The 18,923-nt window shown below is 33.7% G+C and overlaps 2 protein-coding genes across 2 annotated transcripts; both read right to left on the bottom strand.

The window, feature by feature from the left end:
* Positions 1 to 733: 733 nt before the first annotated feature.
* Positions 734 to 5,633, bottom strand: LOC111895786 (mitogen-activated protein kinase kinase kinase ANP1). Its single transcript, XM_023891850.3, has 17 exons — positions 5,176 to 5,633; positions 5,059 to 5,100; positions 4,320 to 4,385; positions 4,125 to 4,235; positions 3,961 to 4,041; positions 3,801 to 3,878; positions 3,627 to 3,709; positions 3,220 to 3,304; positions 3,000 to 3,100; positions 2,640 to 2,679; positions 2,494 to 2,550; positions 2,230 to 2,279; positions 1,964 to 2,087; positions 1,675 to 1,887; positions 1,293 to 1,603; positions 1,156 to 1,223; positions 734 to 1,053 (listed from the first exon to the last, which is right to left on the bottom strand). Exons 1-17 carry the CDS (start codon positions 5,458 to 5,460, stop codon positions 950 to 952), a joined length of 1,899 nt encoding a protein of 632 aa, XP_023747618.1. The 5' UTR covers positions 5,461 to 5,633; the 3' UTR covers positions 734 to 949.
* A 1,115-nt stretch (positions 5,634 to 6,748) lies between these two features.
* On the bottom strand, positions 6,749 to 10,541 carry LOC111895774 (kinesin-like protein KIN-14S). Its single transcript, XM_052767267.1, has 12 exons — positions 10,382 to 10,541; positions 10,194 to 10,289; positions 9,905 to 10,014; positions 9,711 to 9,810; positions 9,320 to 9,616; positions 8,949 to 9,228; positions 8,702 to 8,863; positions 8,400 to 8,615; positions 8,283 to 8,320; positions 8,033 to 8,196; positions 7,813 to 7,926; positions 6,749 to 7,725 (listed from the first exon to the last, which is right to left on the bottom strand). Exons 1-12 carry the CDS (start codon positions 10,386 to 10,388, stop codon positions 6,982 to 6,984), a joined length of 2,328 nt encoding a protein of 775 aa, XP_052623227.1. The 5' UTR covers positions 10,389 to 10,541; the 3' UTR covers positions 6,749 to 6,981.
* Positions 10,542 to 18,923: the final 8,382 nt, after the last annotated feature.

The raw sequence follows: 18,923 nt of genomic DNA, 5'->3' as shown, positions 1-18,923 counted from the left end.
TAGATCTGATATGATCACCGATAAAAAATTAACATTTTTTAGACTTCATTATACAAATGGTCTAAGTGTTTGTATGAAAGTTGTAGTCCCAAACAAAATTATAGAAACCAAATTTTATTGTTTGATTTTTCAACACCAAAAAAGCTAAAATGGAACGATTTTTCAAAAAAAAAAAAGAAAAAAAGAAAAAAAAAAAAAAAAAAAAAAAAAAAAACTGAATCTAAATCATAAAAAACTAAATCTAAAGTGTTCTTAACCTGAAAAATTAAAATTGAATCATAAAACCCGAAATCAAATGGTTTTCCAAAAAAAAAGAACTTTACATTTTGACATTATTAGATGATATTTATAGACGAATAGACGACAAGATATTATATAGTTTGATATATTAACTATTTTATTTAAAAATTGGTGACTTATTTAATATAAATTAAAACTAAATGGTTAAACCGAAAATAATAATAATTATAATTTTTTGTATAATCAGCCCATACTCAAATCATATAAAATCGAATCAAACCCCTCAAATCAAACGTCCCCTAAACTTTTTGGGTGTCACGATTATTCATGATTTATATAATATAATGTAGATTTTAAAATCAGCAAAGCATTTGACATAACATACCGCCCTCCTTAACCTCAACTTATGAACCATTTAAATCATTTTCAAAACAATAATTCACATTAACAAAATACACCATTATTTAACGGCTCAACGGAATAAAAAAAATAATGTGGACAATGTAAGAAAAGAATTATTATAGAACAGGCATGAAAAGATTTATGTTCATGATACAAATCACTCAACCAAACCCAAAATACTATAAAATGGAGTGAAAAAAAAAAAAGGCACAAGGGATGAAAAGCTTTCATTTTCAAACCTAGAGTTTGAAAATACTTATGCTTTATTAATCTCCTTCACACAAAAAAAAAAAAAATGCATATTTAATCATTTCCCTGGAGATGCAAATCTTGACTTATCTCTTTGTCGATTTGATCCTCTATCTATTGGTGAAGATGTCTTTCCCCCAACACCTACTTGCCTCATCATCTCTACACATCATCACATCATCAAACATATCAAAAAACAAACTAACAAAAACCACTTTTAATAAACGTTACATTTCTTCTTCCTATTATATATATAATTCATACCTCGTTTTCTCTCAAGCTCTTGATCCAGCTCTTCCTTCCACTTTCTCTGTACTTCTGAAAAATCCACACTGAAAATAACAACACGTTTAAAAAAAACAGATTTTTGAATACACAAAATGAAAATATATATTTATTACTTGGTGTTTGGTTGTTGAGATTCTGCTCCTGTGAGATCATTATTATTAGACTGTGGTGAGGAAAGGTCCATTGGAGTATGAGTATGAGTGCTTTCTTCACCACCACTCATAGGGCTTGAATTACTTGCAACATCAACTGGTTTATAAGGAGGATTTGGAGACCTGTTTTTTGGGGGGAGTTTTAAGTAATTTGGAGAGCCTCCTCCTCCATTGGTGGATGTTTCAGTATTATTGTCTATGGAGCATGAAGGTATTACACTGTTGTAGAACTCTTCATATAATGGTGTTTGAAGTCTTTTTAGCTCTAATGCCTGAAATGAAATGAAATATCAAATATGAATGAATTGAAAGTAGATTAAAAAATAAAAAATAAAAGCAGTACCTTGTCATCCAGAAAAGATCTTATTTTGGATTCGGTGAGCTCATCGTCATCCTCAGAGAGGGATCGGCTAATTTGAAAAGAAGTACAGCTGTCGCTTGGGGATTGGACCACGTCACCAACAACTTTTTCAAAACATTGTTCGATGTCCAAGGTTCCTTGTTGTTTTAGTATGCAACTCTCGTTAACAGAAGGTTCTTCCATAGGGTTGAAACTCTAATTACCAAAAACATAATATGCAAATCAAAAAGGTAAATTTTAAAAAGAAGAAAAATAAATAAAATATATCCACCTTATTGATGTCATCCATCTGACACATGTCATTATCACTGTTGTCTGCTCTCCACTCAAGTTTACTTTCTTCAAAACTCACAGCAGAGAAGTTGATGGTGCCCAGATTACACATGGAACCAGGGCTGCTTGTCATTTAATATTAAAAAAAATATATATATATAATAGTTAATTATGCATTCTTATTTCCAAAATAAATGCAATATTTTCTACTTTAACTAAACTGCATACATATCTAAAGCATCAAATTAAAATTAATATACTCACGAGTTATCCAGAATGCTTGAGCATGAAGTGGAAGGAGCTTCAATATTTTCCTGACATGATAAAATGAAAAAAGCTAAATGCAAGAAATAGCAACATACTTTCATTTATTTGTTTAATATAGCATCCTACTATCCTTATTAATACAATTGTAGTTTCAAAACACAAATCTTTTAAAGGATAAAACTATATGAAAGTATTTCTTTTTTTTTTTTCTTTTAGACAATACAAAAAATGCAGATGGAAAAGAGCCAAAAAAAAACTAACCATTGTTGGAGTTGCAACATGAGAATTTGGCTGAGATTTCCCTGTAACAAAAGGATGCTGCAAGAAATAATGCAAAAATATTGGAACAACATAAGTTGAGAATTGACTCTTGAGAGAAATTAAAAAGGATTCAAATTTTGAATCACCTGTAACAAATCAGAAGCAGAAGGCCTCATCTCAGGTTCCCTGAAATATAACCAACTTAGTGTAATAACTGGAAACAAGATGAAAAAACAAAGACCAAAATACCCCCATTATACAGATTGAAATAATAAATAAATATAAAGGCATGCTTCATTTGTGGATTCTAGCAGATTTAGAATTTAAGATTCTAATGCGATGGTGTGTTTGTGTTTGGTTCTATGAATTTCAACATTCATAGAGGGTGGTGAAAGGAATTTGATTCTATTCTTTCTTTTTTGTATTAAAAGACCAAAATACCCTCCCCCCAAACCAATTATACGGATTGTAATAAATACGAAATGAAAATGATTAGATGTATGTACTTGTGTAAGCATTTGAGAAGTAAATCTTGTGCCTCGAAAGAAAGATTGTCAGGAATAGGCGGATGAGACTTTGTAGTGCCAATATAAAACAGAGCTGTAACCTGAAATGAAGATAAAATAATATCAAATGATGTGGAGTATTATTGATCAAAGTTTAAAACATAAGTATTGAAATCAAAGACACATTCTATAGAAAAAGTAGTTTGAAATTGAATAGTACCTCTTGTTGATATTGTTGGCTCCAGGGAGGCTTTCCTGTAGCCATCTCAATTATCGTACACCCAACACTCCATATGTCAGCAGAGCTAAAAAAAATGATACAAAGAAAAAGAAAAAGAAAATAAGAAAACTAATATCCAAACAATTCGTTTCTCAACACCCTTTTGGATGAATAGAAGATCTATGAGTTAGTTAACACAATTCATACTATGTAACATAGCATTTACTTACATTAACTGTTGCAACTAAATACCAACAATAAACATATGAAAAGTGTTGCAAGATATGAACTTTTTGAGTTAACAGACGTATCAAGATTCAAGATTCAAGAGTAGAGACCCATTGTCTTAAGTTTATAGGAAAACACAAGAAATCAGGTGTAAAAATGATAGATATAAATGTACTTACAAGCTATGACCAGTTTGAAGTATAACTTCAGGAGCCATCCAATATGGTGTTCCCTTCATTGACTTTGCACCTGACCCATTAGCCTGATAAAAGTTTAGTTTTTATATTAAATATAAACTTGCCTATGGTAATTTTTCTTCAAATAAATAAAGGTGAAAAAGGTAGAGGGTTTACCAGTTCAACAACTTGTTTTGATGCACCAAAATCCGCTAGTTTGATGCATCCTTTATTGTCAACAAGAATGTTTGCCCCCTGAATGTGAAAAGAGATTTATATATCATTGCAGAATGATGAAGTAAAAAACTTAGAACAAGAAACAGGACAAAATAGACACCTTAATATCGCGATGCATTATCCCATTCTTGTGCAAGTAATCAAGCCCCAATAACAATTGTTTTGTGTACATTCTTATGACCTGAAAAAAAGAGATAAGTTATCATATAAGAAGATATCCAAAGGGATAAAAAAAGTGAAAATTGTGATTAGAAAGTTACATACTGCTTCAGGGAAGGGTCCAAATTTGCCTAAAAGAGATGAAATTGATCCTCCAGGAACAAATTCCAAAAGAATATTTAAAGTTTCTTCCTCTCTTACTGTTCCAAGATATCTCTAAAGTACCAAAACATAACAGCATTAGTTTGGTAAAGATTAAAGAATTGAAATTTCCTATAAACTCAGTAACATTTCACTTACAACAATGTTTGCATGAGAAAGATTCTTAAGAAGCTTCACTTCTTCTTCAAGCTCCCTTATGTGAACCTATTGTACAATCCACCTAGCTAAGTAAGCACTAAAGACTAATTGAATAACTTGAAATAAAGTAACAGGCATACATGAATACAGACTCAGAGATTGATGGGTATAACTATAAATCATATAAAAATGCATTGACTATATATCTCCTGGTTCCAACGATTTGTAGAAAACATTATACTATACTAATTTTTCTTGAGGGGTTGGATTTGGAAGACACAAAAGTTATGATTAGAACCTATTTTTTTTGCAAATAAATGCATTCATTGCTATACAGCATCATCTTTCTATCTGTATCTAACATCTACATGGAGTTCTCTATAGTATGAGTCTCATGAACAATAAAAATAACTACATACAGGCACAGAAACCAGTAACGGACTAAGATCAAACAAATATGATGATCAGCTGCTGTAAACATAATAATCCCTCCATCTCAGAAGAGAATGCAAATTATAATTTGAACAGGAATGAGGTAGAATGTATAAGCTGAAATAGAAGTTTGATCAATAAAGCATTCATTTGCTATTAGTTTGTCCTGCATTCTGTTAATTTACTTATCTGAGGTAAGCTGATTGAATGCGTATCCAAATAAGGAAAAAATCTATGGAAAAAACGAAAGAAGAAAAATGCATCTTACACACTAAACAGTTAACTCAAATAAACATAGCGTCCAAACCTGAGTCTTCTCTTTAGACGCACTGTTAACAGCAATTGAAACCTGAAAACAGACTAATCAAGATCAGAGCTCAAATCAGAATCAGACAACCAAGGCAAATGAAATTAAATTTTAAACCTGTTTAACAGCAAGAAGCTCTCCAGAATCGAGATTCATGCCCATATACACTTGACCAAAAGCCCCGCATCCAATCAATTCACCCTTACGCCACCGGATAGTAGGAACTTTCTCATCATTCTCTTTTACCACCCGTGGAGGTGAAGGCAGAAATGAGGAAGTTCTGGAGAAAACTCTTGACTTGCGAATACATGAATGGATTTTGTCGGCTAGGGTTCCGGGATCGCCGCCGTCGGGAGTACGAAAAACCAGAGATCGACGGACTGATCCGAACATATCGTGCATCGCTACTAGTATCAATTGCAATGCTGTTAGGGTTTATGGATTCATCTGGATTCCTTTGGTAAACAGAAAATAGTTCGTAGTTGGAGAGAGAGAGTGTGTGTGTGGGGTGAGATGTGGGGGAAAGGAGGGAAAGGCGATGCCAATTCCTTTTTTTCAAAAAACATTACCGACTAAATTCCTATACACCTTCTTGAATCTTGACTGATCTTTGACTTTTAATTTTTAATGATGTACATAATACATCCATGTGTCTTACCATATTCAAACCGATTTCATTTGTATTAAATAAAGAAATAAAAAAAAATCAAAGGTAATCTTATCGAAAGCATAAAGTTTGTTGTCTCATTAATCAATGTCTATGAGAACAAAATAATTCTATTAAGGGCACCAAAACCAATATATAACTTAAAACAATTTTTTTTCTGAAATTTTCGTATTTTAAGGCCGCATTGTATGTCGAATGTAGAGCTATTTACCAAAAACAATTTGCTAAAGGATTGTTTTTCGACGTGTCAATCGATTGGAAGAGTGTATTCGTTGGGATGCGGTTATAGATTTTGTGGGTGCTATTTTAAACTTTTCATATGTCTTTCAATTTATTATGTTTTAAAACTATGTTATAACTCGTTGTGTTGTTCAAGAGTTGATGATGATGTTTGTTATCTGTAAAAGACGCATCAGGTGTGTAAATTATAGGTGTATAAATGATGAGTTCCCAACACAATTGATTATTGATTTGAATATTGATATCGATGGTTTGAAGTTCAAATGACTTGCTAATTTTATGGAAACAACATGTTTATTTGAAGTTGTTTCAATTGAGCAGTGATATAATATTATTGGACGAGAATATTCTTTTGTTTTGGATAAGTTGTCTTTGTTTTGTTTGTTTTGGTATAGTTTTTTAAGCTTTTTTTTTTTTTTTTTTTTTTTTTTTTTGTTTTTTGTGGTAATTTCAATGAAATTGCCATAATAAGACTTTAGTTCTCTAAGTTTGAAAGATTGTTTATGGAATCGGTTTGAGTCTTTACACCAATGTGCCACCATTTAATCCGCTATTTTATAAATTTAAGTTTGTTTCTTTTGTAGATAACAAACTTACTCGACCCGCATCCACCATAAAATAATATGACCATAATCAATGCAATGGTTCTGCAACATAATAGGGAAATGATCTAACAACTTTATATCTAGCATGACAACATGATATCCTACTTTCATAAACCTTCTTGTGCTACATATATTCAAACATATTATTTCATAAATCTCGACATCTGTGAGTTTGAGCTTTACATAAACCTGTATTCATATTAACCAACATGACATGGTTAACACCAAACTTACAATGTTTTTAGCATAAACTACATAACAATTCAATTTGCCTTCAACATTCAAACATATTTTTTGAAAAAAGGCAACAACATATCATAGTATCTGTAGCAAGCAAGAAGCATACATTTTAACCATATCCAAACACCAAAAGAAAAAAAAAAAAATTATAACCACAAACGTTCAACTGTTTCACACAAACGACTTCCTCACTGCTTTTGTCCCTCTATACTTCAACGGACTCCAAACCAACTGTTTCCTCTGCAACGCCACCACCGTCGGATGCTTCGGCTTCCACGACCCCACTGCCTGCGACGGCGGCGGACTCCCCATAAACCTCCTCGGCGCCGCCGCCACCGGTGTCCCCTCCACCGCCGCCTCCTTATCCAACGGCGACTCCACCCTCGAAGTCCTCAACACCCTTTGCCTATCCCACACAAACGACTGCCGCGCCACCACCCGATTACCATCATCCCTCAGCCTCGAACCACCACCACCGGTAGTTCCCGCCACCGGAGTGTTGCTTGATTCCGAATGGAAAGCGGCAATCGACGCCCGCCTCTTCGGCTTCAAAACCTGATTTGCCGCCGGAGTCGGTTTTGACGCGATGGATCCGCGGCGGGCCCGGGAGAGCGGTTTGGTGGTTTGTGGTGGTTTTGAGAGGTTTTCTTTTTCATCGGAAAGTAAGCTGCTGTAATTGGATTTTAATTTTGAGGTGGCGGATGATGGTGGATGAGTGGACACAAAATTTGTGATTCTTCTAAGAGGGAGGCGGAGTTTTGATGTGGAAGGAATTAATGGAGGTCTTTTTTCCGATATTGTAGTCAGGCTTTGTTTTAATGAAGATTGTGAAGAAGAAACAACAGCAAGAGCTCGGTTTTCTTGTTTTTGTCTCGCTTTTCTCTCTTCAGCTAATTGACTTTCAAGATCTCGTACCTAAAAACCACAAAATAAATATAAATAATTAATAATAATAAGTAATTGTTCTTTTAATATTGTTATTTTATTTCTTGATTTATTTACCTTTTCTTGAAGAGTTCTACATATGTGTTCTCTTGCAGAAAGACGTAGTTGCACAGACTGTAGATTATCCTGTAACTTTTTGGTTTCTTTCTCGTCATGTTTTGCTTTCTCAGCCTATTTTTTTTAACAAAATAAACAAGAGATAATTAATTAATTTAATTATATAAGAAAGAGTAACAATATAATAAATAAATGAAAGTAGGTTGCTATTTGAAATTACCAGTTGCTTATATTTGAAAAGTTCAGTGACATCAGTTTGTTTTCTAGCTGGGCCATGTTCAACACCTCTCACTCTGCTTGCAAAATTCAAGGAACAAATTGTTTCTCCCAAATCTGATGAACTTGGACTTATTTGCACAAACATCAATGTCTTACAATCACCTCCTGCAAGAAATAGCAATCTACTTTTACTAATTTATTTATTGTATTATTGTAATTTTATCACAACATTATGCACAAAGAAAACTCACCTAGAGAGCTCTGAAGAATATGGGTTAATTTTGAGTTCCTGATTTGGTCAAAAAGAAAGATTGAAATAAGAATAAAATAAAATAAAAATAATAATAATCCAGATGAGAGAGACATACCTGTAAGGAATGTGAGAAGTCTTTGATGCAAGAGCTGAAATCACATCACCTAAAGCTGAAAGTGATTTATTTATGAATTGGGATTCCTTCAATCTTTCACCTTCAACTTCAATCTTCCCCACACGTTCACTTCCCGCCAAATCAACTAACCAAAGATGACTTCTTGTCCTCTGTCCATTTACCAAATTCTCCCCACGAACAGTCACCCTCAATAAGCTTCACAAATCACAACATTTTCCATAAAGATTTCATATTCAAAACTACAATTCTATAATCAGAAACACACACACACACACACTTACCAATGAGATCGGCTACTTAGCTCATTGGCATTGGTAGATCCAACAGATCTGACACGACTCCCACTTTTGAGCAATTCCCAAACTTCATCTGTCTTGTACACAGCCACCTCAGAGAGTCCAGGAACTTCTTGTGTTCCTTCAGCTGATTGCTTGATTTCCAACCTGGATTTGTATTTTATGAGTAAAAAGTAGAAAACTAAGATGGTATATCAGATATGTCAACATTCAAGAATTCAAGAATGCTTACTTTTTAGAAGGGTGTTCAGTTTCTTCAACTAAAAGGTCGCGTATTTTCTCATTGTAAACTTCTAACATGCTGACAAAGAGTTCATATCTCATGATATCACTTCTCTTTTCAGATTCTTTGAATAGTTGCTCCAGTGTTCGATAGTTGACTCCTCTGTGTTCAGGTGTTCCTTCCATTGTGAATGTTTTTCCAGTTCCAGTTTGTCCATATGCAAAAATGCATACGTTAAAGCCATCCAGGACTGATACCACTAGAGGCAAAGTTTGTGTAAAAACAGCCTCTGCAAGTGATTGTGATAAGATAATTGGATGAGATTATGAGGATGAAAATGATAATGAAATGATCACTGTAATTTGTTGTTGTTTATTTACCTTGGTTGTCCTCTGGTTTGAAAATATGGTCAAACTTGAATTGCTTTTTAGATGAATCTGACCCGATTATCTTGAGCTCGTTTTCTTGAACTGATTCAAAGTCAACCACTGAAGTTGATCCTTTAGTGATCTCATCGTGATTTAAGGGTCTACATCTGCAGAACACCCTGATGTTTCCTTTGAGTTCAATTACTTCATTGTAGAGTCTTCTTCTCTCCGAGCATTCTAGATGGAATCTGTTCTTCAATGTTTGGCACTCTTCTTGATACTTCTTCTTTAAGTTCTCGTGTTCCTCGCCTTAGAACAACAACATGATCATAATCAGTTAAGTTTATGTACACACTAAAGAATAAAACCAAGAACATATTGAAAGTGGAATTAGGGAAGATACCAAGATTCTGAAGAGCAGTAAAAACTTCAGAGCCAGGAAAAGAATCTGCTGTAATGTTTTTCACTTCATTGCATAATGCAGTATGTTCTTTTCTCAGATTCTGAAACAAAACAAATGCAGAATTATTTAAATAAGAATGTTGGAAATTATCTAGGATAAAATTACAAAAGAAACAAAGGAATTGTAACTTATACCTTCACTTTGTTGCTCAACTTATCGAATTTTTCAAATATTGGAAGGGTACGCTGCTCTTGATCGGAATGCATATCACTGTTACACTCACCACCATTGCATTCAACAGTTTCTGAAAATGAACAAAAACAGAAAATTCAATTGAACAATAATTGTTAACAAATCTAAACATTCTGTCTGTTTGTGAGGTTATGTGTAAGGGAATCAGATTGTTCATATAATATATCTTCAGTTATTGCTTATGCGACTCATAACCTAAGAAAACTAAAAGTTTAGACCAAAACATCTAACCTGAAATATAATCTGGAGATCCTTCTATGGTTTGATCCGGATCTAGTTTTAAAAGCTTCATGCTCATAGTTATAGTTTCCAATTCTCGAGTTTTATCTGTTCAAGGAAAACAAACCAATCACTGTCAAAAACTCGATCATATGCGTATAAAAACCCTAAATAATCAAAACGAATACAATTGAAGTTACCTGCCATGAATCTGCGTTTGTCAGCCGTGAAATTAGAAAATTCTACTGAAGATCTTCGAAAAAACACGTCAAATTAGAGAAATTGATGGGGAGCAGGATGAATGTGTACGAGAGAGAGAGAGAGAGAGAGAGAGAGAGAGAGAGAGAGAGAGAGCGTCGAGAGATTTAAACGGGCAAGTGAAAGGAGAGTATAAAGGGGCGATTTCATATGATTTTGAATTTGAAGAATCCAGGCCGTTGATTGAAGAAGCTAAATCTCAACGTCTATATTTTTTGCACTTATGTTGATTTCGTTTTAGACACAAAAGTATTGTGATTCTTATTTTGAACCCCAGAATTTTTATTTTCCTTTGGTAGCATGTTACTCGATATCCGACAATGACCGGTTGAGTAGAGTGTCGTTTGAAAAAAAAATGTCAAAAATTAGAAAATAAAATCTGGTTAGTGAATTTGAAGGCATTTTTACTAACGATTTGTTTCTATAGGAATAACATTTTGTTTTATTAATTTGATTTCATCAAAGAAAATGTGAATTTTGGTATATGGACGACCCAAAGTAGGATATGATGAATAAAAAGGTAAATTGAGGGAAAATAACAAATTTAACTTTTTTTATTAAGATGTATAACGTAATTTAATTCTTCTGTAAGGTTTTATATAAAAGAATAGTACTTATAAATTTTATTTCCCAAACTATAGAGGTTTGAACGTCATTTACAAAAATAAAGTAAAGACATGTGAATCATATTATTACTAAATTAATTTAATAAACAAATAAATGTTACACATCTTATTTTCATCTTCTCCATCACACACCATCTCATGTACATTTTTCATCCATTAACCCGGATGTCCCAAACATACAATAAAGTTACAAAACCTTAACCTTGCTTTTCATTTCTATCGTCGTCGCATTGCCAACCATCTTCATTTGCCATTCACAACGGGATGACGATCTTTTCCACATGTAGGTTTGATTGGGTTTTCACTAAATTTTGCATTGTTGTTCAATTCTGACTTTTAGTCGACAATTTCTTTCAATCTTTTCTAACATGTGACATTAAACAATCACCATGACATAGAAAAATAACATAACGGTCGATGAGAGCTTTTATAGATGATGGAATAACTATGACAAGATTTGCACCATGGGTCGTGGTTAACATCTCCACTCTCCACCGTCCTCCTTCTTCAGATATTAAGTTGTCACACCCTGCATTTATCCTTATCGTCTCCCGAAACCCTATATAACATCCATGTACGAATTACCTACATAGAATCTAAAGACATATAGCATCTAGTCTACGAGTAATGTATAAGTGGGAGGCTCCGAAGAACTCATTCATCAAAGGAGTGTGTAAAGAAGTAGGGCCAATCAATTTTGTTAATGGTAACTTCAAAAGCATTTGAAATCATAAAACAATGTTCGTTTCGTGATGAATAAGAATGTCATAAATCAATAAGAATCCCGTGATAATTTTATAAAATTGAAATAAACAAGAAATCATCGACAGTCGTGCCGCCAACTTCAATTTTTTTTCTATAAATAAACAAAGAGTTGCATAACCATGAAATGGGAAAAAGTAGTACACATAATTTAAGTTCATATATAAGCATAAATTGAAAAAAAAATGCTACAACTTACTATCAGCTCTAATAAATGAAGCTTTTTTTTTTTTTTTTTTTTTTTTTTTTTTTTTGCCACTTGACACACTCTCATTCAATTTGCCGAATGTCATTTTATGATTATTTTGAATTAATCTTTATTCACATGTCATTTTATGGTTTTTCTATTTTATTAATTCCACATAGTATTTAAATGCAATAATAAATGCATATTAATTTTGTTAATGAACTTTCCTTTTAATTTTAAATTTACTAAATCAAAGCTTCATTAATTTTCTTTATTTATTTATCTAAATTATTTGCTTAAATTTAGAGAATAAAAAAACAATTTAATTTTTATAATTCAATATTTTTTTTTTATAAATTCAAACTTTTCAAATGTTTATAATTTTGTATTTAGTTTTTTATTTTAAGTAAACTCATGTAATACATAGGTCTCATACCTAGTTGTCAAAAACATTGGAGTGGATGAAGGTAATTATCTGACTTGACATTAATTTTTGAGTGATTGATTGGTGTCCATGGTGAACAACAAAACTTGGTGTGGGTCTTCTTTGGAGAAGAAACTGCGAAAAAGAAGCCAGAAAAGGTGACGAAGACATTGGTAGTTAGGGATGTTATTCGTTTGGAAACTGAATAAAACGAAAAACATATAAGACTAATTGGAGGAATCGAAAACCGGACCGTTTAAACCAATACGTTTCCGGTTCAGTTCGGGTAGTAATCAGTCCGGTTTGGTTATTAACCCAAAAAAAACGGAATAAAATTTACAACATGATCAAGGATCGAATAGAACCGAAAATAATCAAATAAACTGAATAAACCAGATCGTTTTGTAATTTTTTAAAACCTAAGGGGCTGTTTTTGTAATTGTTTAAGATAATTAGAAATGTAATATAACCAAGTCAACTTCTTCATTTTTAAAATCATTAAATGTAACTAATTTAAATGAGTATTTTACGTAAATAGATAAAATAATAATAATAATAATAATAATAATAATAATAATAATTAAAGGTTTGTTGATGTATCGATTTTGCTTATAGTCTACAGGATGTACAACTCTCGGTGCGTGGAATATCTCATTACAACAATGCAAAGAGTGTATATCGAGTCTCTATTATCATGTATCTAACATTGATATTTATATCATTTTTTATATTGATATGATAACTGTAGTTTTTTTGTTTATTTAATATGTACTAGGTGATAATCATAACTGTAGTTCTTTGCTTGTTTAATATGTATTAGGTTATAACCCGTATAGTTTGCAAAGTAAAACAGCTTCAAAATTTAACAGACATAATAATAATTAGCAGTAATAGATTATTTAGAAATAGTAAAGTAAACAAAAATGAAAGATAAGGAAAAACAATAAGTTCTTGTTAAATGGAATGGATGGCCACTGTCATTTGAGTACCAAATATTCATATGAAAGACTTAACCTACAATCATTAATATAAATTTATAATTTACAGCACAATGTTTTAAATTTTACTAACCAAACTCAGATCATTTTAATTATATAAAAAAATCTTATTAAATTTAACTAACTAATTTCCAATCAATCAAATAGTAATACTACGGCAATATTTAGTTTGACATTTGATTTAAATAGTTTCAATCACTTTAAAAGATAACCCAAAACAAGAAAAGATAATATTCATTTGGTTTGCACTTTGCACCACAAACAACCTATTTTAGTTCATTATTTGTTTTAGATTTTTTAGAACACATGCCCAGCCATTTTAGTTCATTCATTTACTTTTCCATTTGGACCACCATTTTGAGCACCCGACGAATTGTGTATTTTAAAATTTTATTATAAATGTTTTAAATACAATGGCCTTAATACTATTAAACATATTAAAACTTACAAAACACATAAAAACAGCTTCATGTATAGAATACTACCTTATCCCATTTTTCGAACATTCTTTAGGGAAGGAATTATGGGTTGTAGTGGGTTTCACTTGGTGGTGAGAACAACAGGCTTCTTTAGTGGCTTCAACTCATTATTTCAACCACGTCCTCCCATTGTGATCCCAAATACCCAGGCATATAGTAGTCTAGTGTATAATCTACATATCTTTTCCGGTTAGTAACCATATATATTATGTCTTCTATGTTCAATATCGAGATCTTTTATCTATTACTAAGCCATGAATCCTATACATGTTACATGTATATGATTGGAATGCTTAAAATGTATTCAGTAAATACTGCCTTTAAATAGGCTAATTACACAGTTAGATGATATCACATTTACAGGAGAGATAATAGGAACTCTAACAAACTATTCTACATATACAACAATATTTTGACTATGTATTTACAATATGACTATAATCCAATTATGTTGACCCAATGGACCTGGATGATCCATTCTCCTTAATATGCCCCCGTAAGATGGAGGATCCGTCAGATACACCAATCATGGATCTACTTTGTAGGAAAGGAGTTCGAGACAGAGGTGTGGTGAGCATATCGGCAAGTTGATCATGAGAATTAATGTGAAGGACACACAAAAAACCACCTGAAACTTGTTCATGAACAAAATGATAGTCAAGGGCGACATGCTTCATGCGTGAATGATAGACTGGATTGAAACAAACATGGAATTGACGTGGCGATTCCACCAAGACATGGCCATATCCGCAAAAGTGCAAGTGGAAAACTTTACTTTGCATCCCTTAACACAAGAACTGATTTCAAAAATAGACTAAGTCTTTTAGATCCATCTTGTGATGCTTACGACTCTCTCGTTCCCATAGAACGTTTTAGGCTTGCAGTTTATAAAGTCCTTGTAGGTGCATACTTTTTTATCACCTTGATTGTTTCCTTAGGAGCTTTCACCTCCCACTCCTATCCTAGAGTTTGTGTGGCGATTGTTTACAAGTGTTGTTAGAGCATCAGTTATCCGCTGCACAAACATGGATTCAATGGCTGCATGGTCCAGAGTTGGGTTACTCTGAGAAGACTGGGTATCTTGCTCGACTTGGAGACCTTGGTTAGATCTGGTGAGTCTTGGGGGTGCCATTTCTATTAGTGTAATGTCATCGTTTTCCTCTTTGAAAGGTTCCTGTAAAGAAAAGATTAGCAGCAAACGATGTGGCTGAGGCTCGAGTTGGACTCGATTCCTTTAAACAAATTCGTCGTCTGTTCCTAGGGTACAACAACCTTAGCAGTATTGTGTACTGCTGAATATTATCACTTGCCTGAAAGAATCGCTGGAAGCAGGAGTACACAGAATACACAGAATTCAAAATTAGGGACCAAAACTGTCAAGTTTAGCAAAAACGAGGGTAGCGCGAATGCAGCTCGCGCCCATGCACGAGTTCGGTGTTTTTGGTCTACGAAATCCAAGATTTGCACCCCCTGCGCGCGGTTAGGAATTGTAGCATAACCATAGACACAAGCTTGTAAACCTTTCATTATTCAAGCTTATAAACCTTATTTGGTTTGTTCTTTCTACCAATGTGGGAATCATTCCCACATTCCTCTCTTTTTGCTAAATTTATTCTCAAATAACCATCTTTGAGTATCAATATCTCTTTCACAAATACTTTATTTTGGACATATAATATATCGTTTCGAAGTCCTCGTGGAGGAGAACACAAACCCACTTAGAGTTAGTTATATTTACAACATATGTATATATTTATATATGTCCAAAGTTAGTAAAACTATAAATATTTATACTAAATTTTCCAATAATCCCCCACATGAATGGAGATCAATCTCTGCATATCCAGTTTCCAAACGAAATTTTCAACAGTTGAATCCTGCATAGGATAGGTAGGTATTACCCTTTGAACCCTCCCCAAAGAAGTTACACTTAATCTCCTAGCAGTTAGTAGATCTCTATGTCTTTGAACTAAGCTTCCATTTTATGTAGACGACAATGTAAATCTCACAGGATTCTCCCTGACAAGGTCATATCCTCATAGACATGTTCGTTTTGGTCATGAACACTAGCCTGGTTCTGCAAGAGCTTTAGGAATTGTGCCCCTATAATTCCCTTCGAAGCGACCCCACTTCTCTCTCACATAGGTGATTCCAAGAATCATTAAAAACCATATGTTTAGCCTAATTTTGTCACTACATATAGGAATGGACTAGGAAGTAATGTTAACTCCCCCACAGTGACATGCCTCACTCATACAGTTAGGTTATCCTTTTGAACCCAGATCTTTGGATCTCCAGTCTTCTGGGTAAGGTTTCCTTCGTATGAATTTATTCATTCATAGGCTTTAGTCCCATTCCTTTTGACGACTTATAAACTACATCTCTACTCAAGCCTTTTGTAAGCGGATCTGCAATGTTATCCTTTGACTTCACCCAGTCAACTATGATAACCCCCGTAGAGATTAGTTATCGTATCATTTTATGTCTACGTCTAATGTGCCTTGATTTCCTATTATACATTGTACTTTGACCTCTACCAATTGCCGATTGGTTACCACAATGTATACATATGGCCGTTACCGGCTTGGGCCATTCGGGAATGTCCTCTACAAATTGACGTAGCCACTCCGCCTCTTTAGCACAAATATCTAAGGCGATAAATTCAGATTCCATCATGGATCTAGATATAATTGTTTGCTTGGATGATTTCCATGCTACAACAGCACCTCCAAGTGTAAACACATATCCACTTGTAGATCTGGAATCTTTTATGTCAGATATCCAATTTGCATATGCGTATCCTTCGATAACTGTTGGATGTCTTCCATAATGCAGTCCATATTCTCTCGTGTATCTCACATACCTTAGCAACCTAGTAATACTCTTCCAGTGTTCAGAACTGAGTTTACTAGTCTATCTACTTAGTCTGCTCACAACATATGCTAAGTCAGGTCTGGTACAACTCATTAGATACATCAGACTGCTAATAATTCTTGAATATTCCACTTGATTAACACTATCACCTCTATTTTTACGTAGATGTTGACTAGTGTCAATTGGAGTTCTAGCTATGCTAGTGTCTCCCTTAGCAATTTTTTCAAGAATCTTATCCATATAGTGTGTTTGACAAAATCAAACCACTTTGGGTTCTTGTGATCTTGACTCCAAGAATCACATCCGCTAAACCCATATCTTTCATGTCGAACCTGGATTTCAACATATCCTTTGTGGATCTTATTATGTTGTCATCACTACCAATGATAAGCATATCATCAACATACAAACACAAGATGACATAACTATGAGTGGTGTTTTTCACATATATACACTTATCACACTCATTGATTCTAAAGCCACTTTCCATCATGACTTGATCAAACTTTTGATGCCATTGTTTAGGAGCTTGTTTTAATCCATATAGAGACTTAACAAGTTTACAAACCTTGTTTTCTTGTCCCGAGGCAATGAATCCCTCAGGTTGCTCCATATAAATTTCTTCTTCCAACTCCCCATTTAGGAAAGCCGTTTTCACATCCATTTGATGAACTTGCAAGTTTCTGATAGCTGCAATGGCAAGAACTAATCTAATGGATGTTATCTGCATTACCGATGAATACGTATCAAAGTAATCTAGTCATTCTTTTTGTCTATAACCTTTGATTACTAGTCTTGCCTTGTATTTATCAATACTGCCATCAGGTTTTATCTTTCTCTTAAAAATCCAACGGTAACCCAGTGGCTTGCTAGCTGGAGGTAGATCCACCAGTTCCCACGTATGATTTTGTAAGATAGATTCTACCTCATTTTTGATGTCTTCTTTCCATTGAGGTCCCTCAGAAGAAGTAACCACCTCTTGGTAGGTTTTAGGTTCGCTTTCCACCACATAGGTGTAAAAATCATCACCAAATGATTTTTCAACTCTAGCCCTCTTACTTCTTCTGAGTTCTATATCTTCTTCCTCGGATTAAGCTTGTTCTTCCTCTCGAACAACTTCGTTATTTGGTAAAGATGGGCTTTCAACTTCCTTGTTCAAACAAGGAGACACATCTTCAAAGAATGAAGCATTCCTTGATTCCATTATGGTATTCTTGTATATTTCAGGATTCTTAGAATCATGCACAAGGAACCGATAAGCACTACTACTTTGTGCATATCCAATGAATACACAATCCACTGTTTTAGGCCCTAACTTTTGTACCTTAGGCAGTGGTACTACAACTTTAGCTAGGCACCCCCACACTCATAAGTACTTGTATGATGGCTTTCTTCCCATCCAAAGTTCATACGGTGTTTCATTCTTTTCTTTGCGAGGTATCTTATTTAGAAGATAGTTAGCCGACAAAATAGCTTCCCTCCACATTGACTGGTTTACACCCGAACTAAATATCATGGCATTGACCATTTCTTTCAAGGTACAGTTCTTTCTTTCAGCAATTCCATTGGATTGAGGTGAATAGGGTGATGTGAATTCATGACGAATTCCATTTTTCGCACAAAATTCAGCATAGGGAGAAACATATTCTCCACCCCTATCACTTCTAACCACTTTAATTCTCTTGTTGAGTTGATTCTTAACTTCAATCTTGTACAAGACAAACTTGTCTATTGCTTCATCTTTACTCTTAAGTAAATATATGTAGCAATATTTAGTGCTATCATCGATGAACGTAATGAAGTATTTGTTCCCACCTTGAGTAGGAATCGAATTTAAATCACACACATCAGTGTGAATTAAATCAAGAGGTTCGGTGTTTCTTTTGATTGTTTGGAAAGATAATCTAGTTTGTTTGGCTTCAACACATGTGGGGCATTTGTGATTTGAGTCAATATTAAGTTTTGGTATGTATTCTAGTTTAATTAATCGCTTAATAGAATTGTAATTTACATGTCCTAAGTGACCATGCCAAACATTTGAACACTCAAGCAAATAAGCAGAACTAGAAGTTGTATTATTCATTTTGTTTGTCATCATTACATTCAATTTGAACATGCCATTCAAGGCATATCC

Source organism: Lactuca sativa, chromosome 9 (assembly GCF_002870075.4).
Source record: "Lactuca sativa cultivar Salinas chromosome 9, Lsat_Salinas_v11, whole genome shotgun sequence".
NCBI classification, from domain to species: Eukaryota; Viridiplantae; Streptophyta; class Magnoliopsida; order Asterales; family Asteraceae; genus Lactuca; species Lactuca sativa.
Note: the sequence above shows the minus strand (reverse complement) of the source record. Positions and strands in the feature narration are given on the sequence as shown.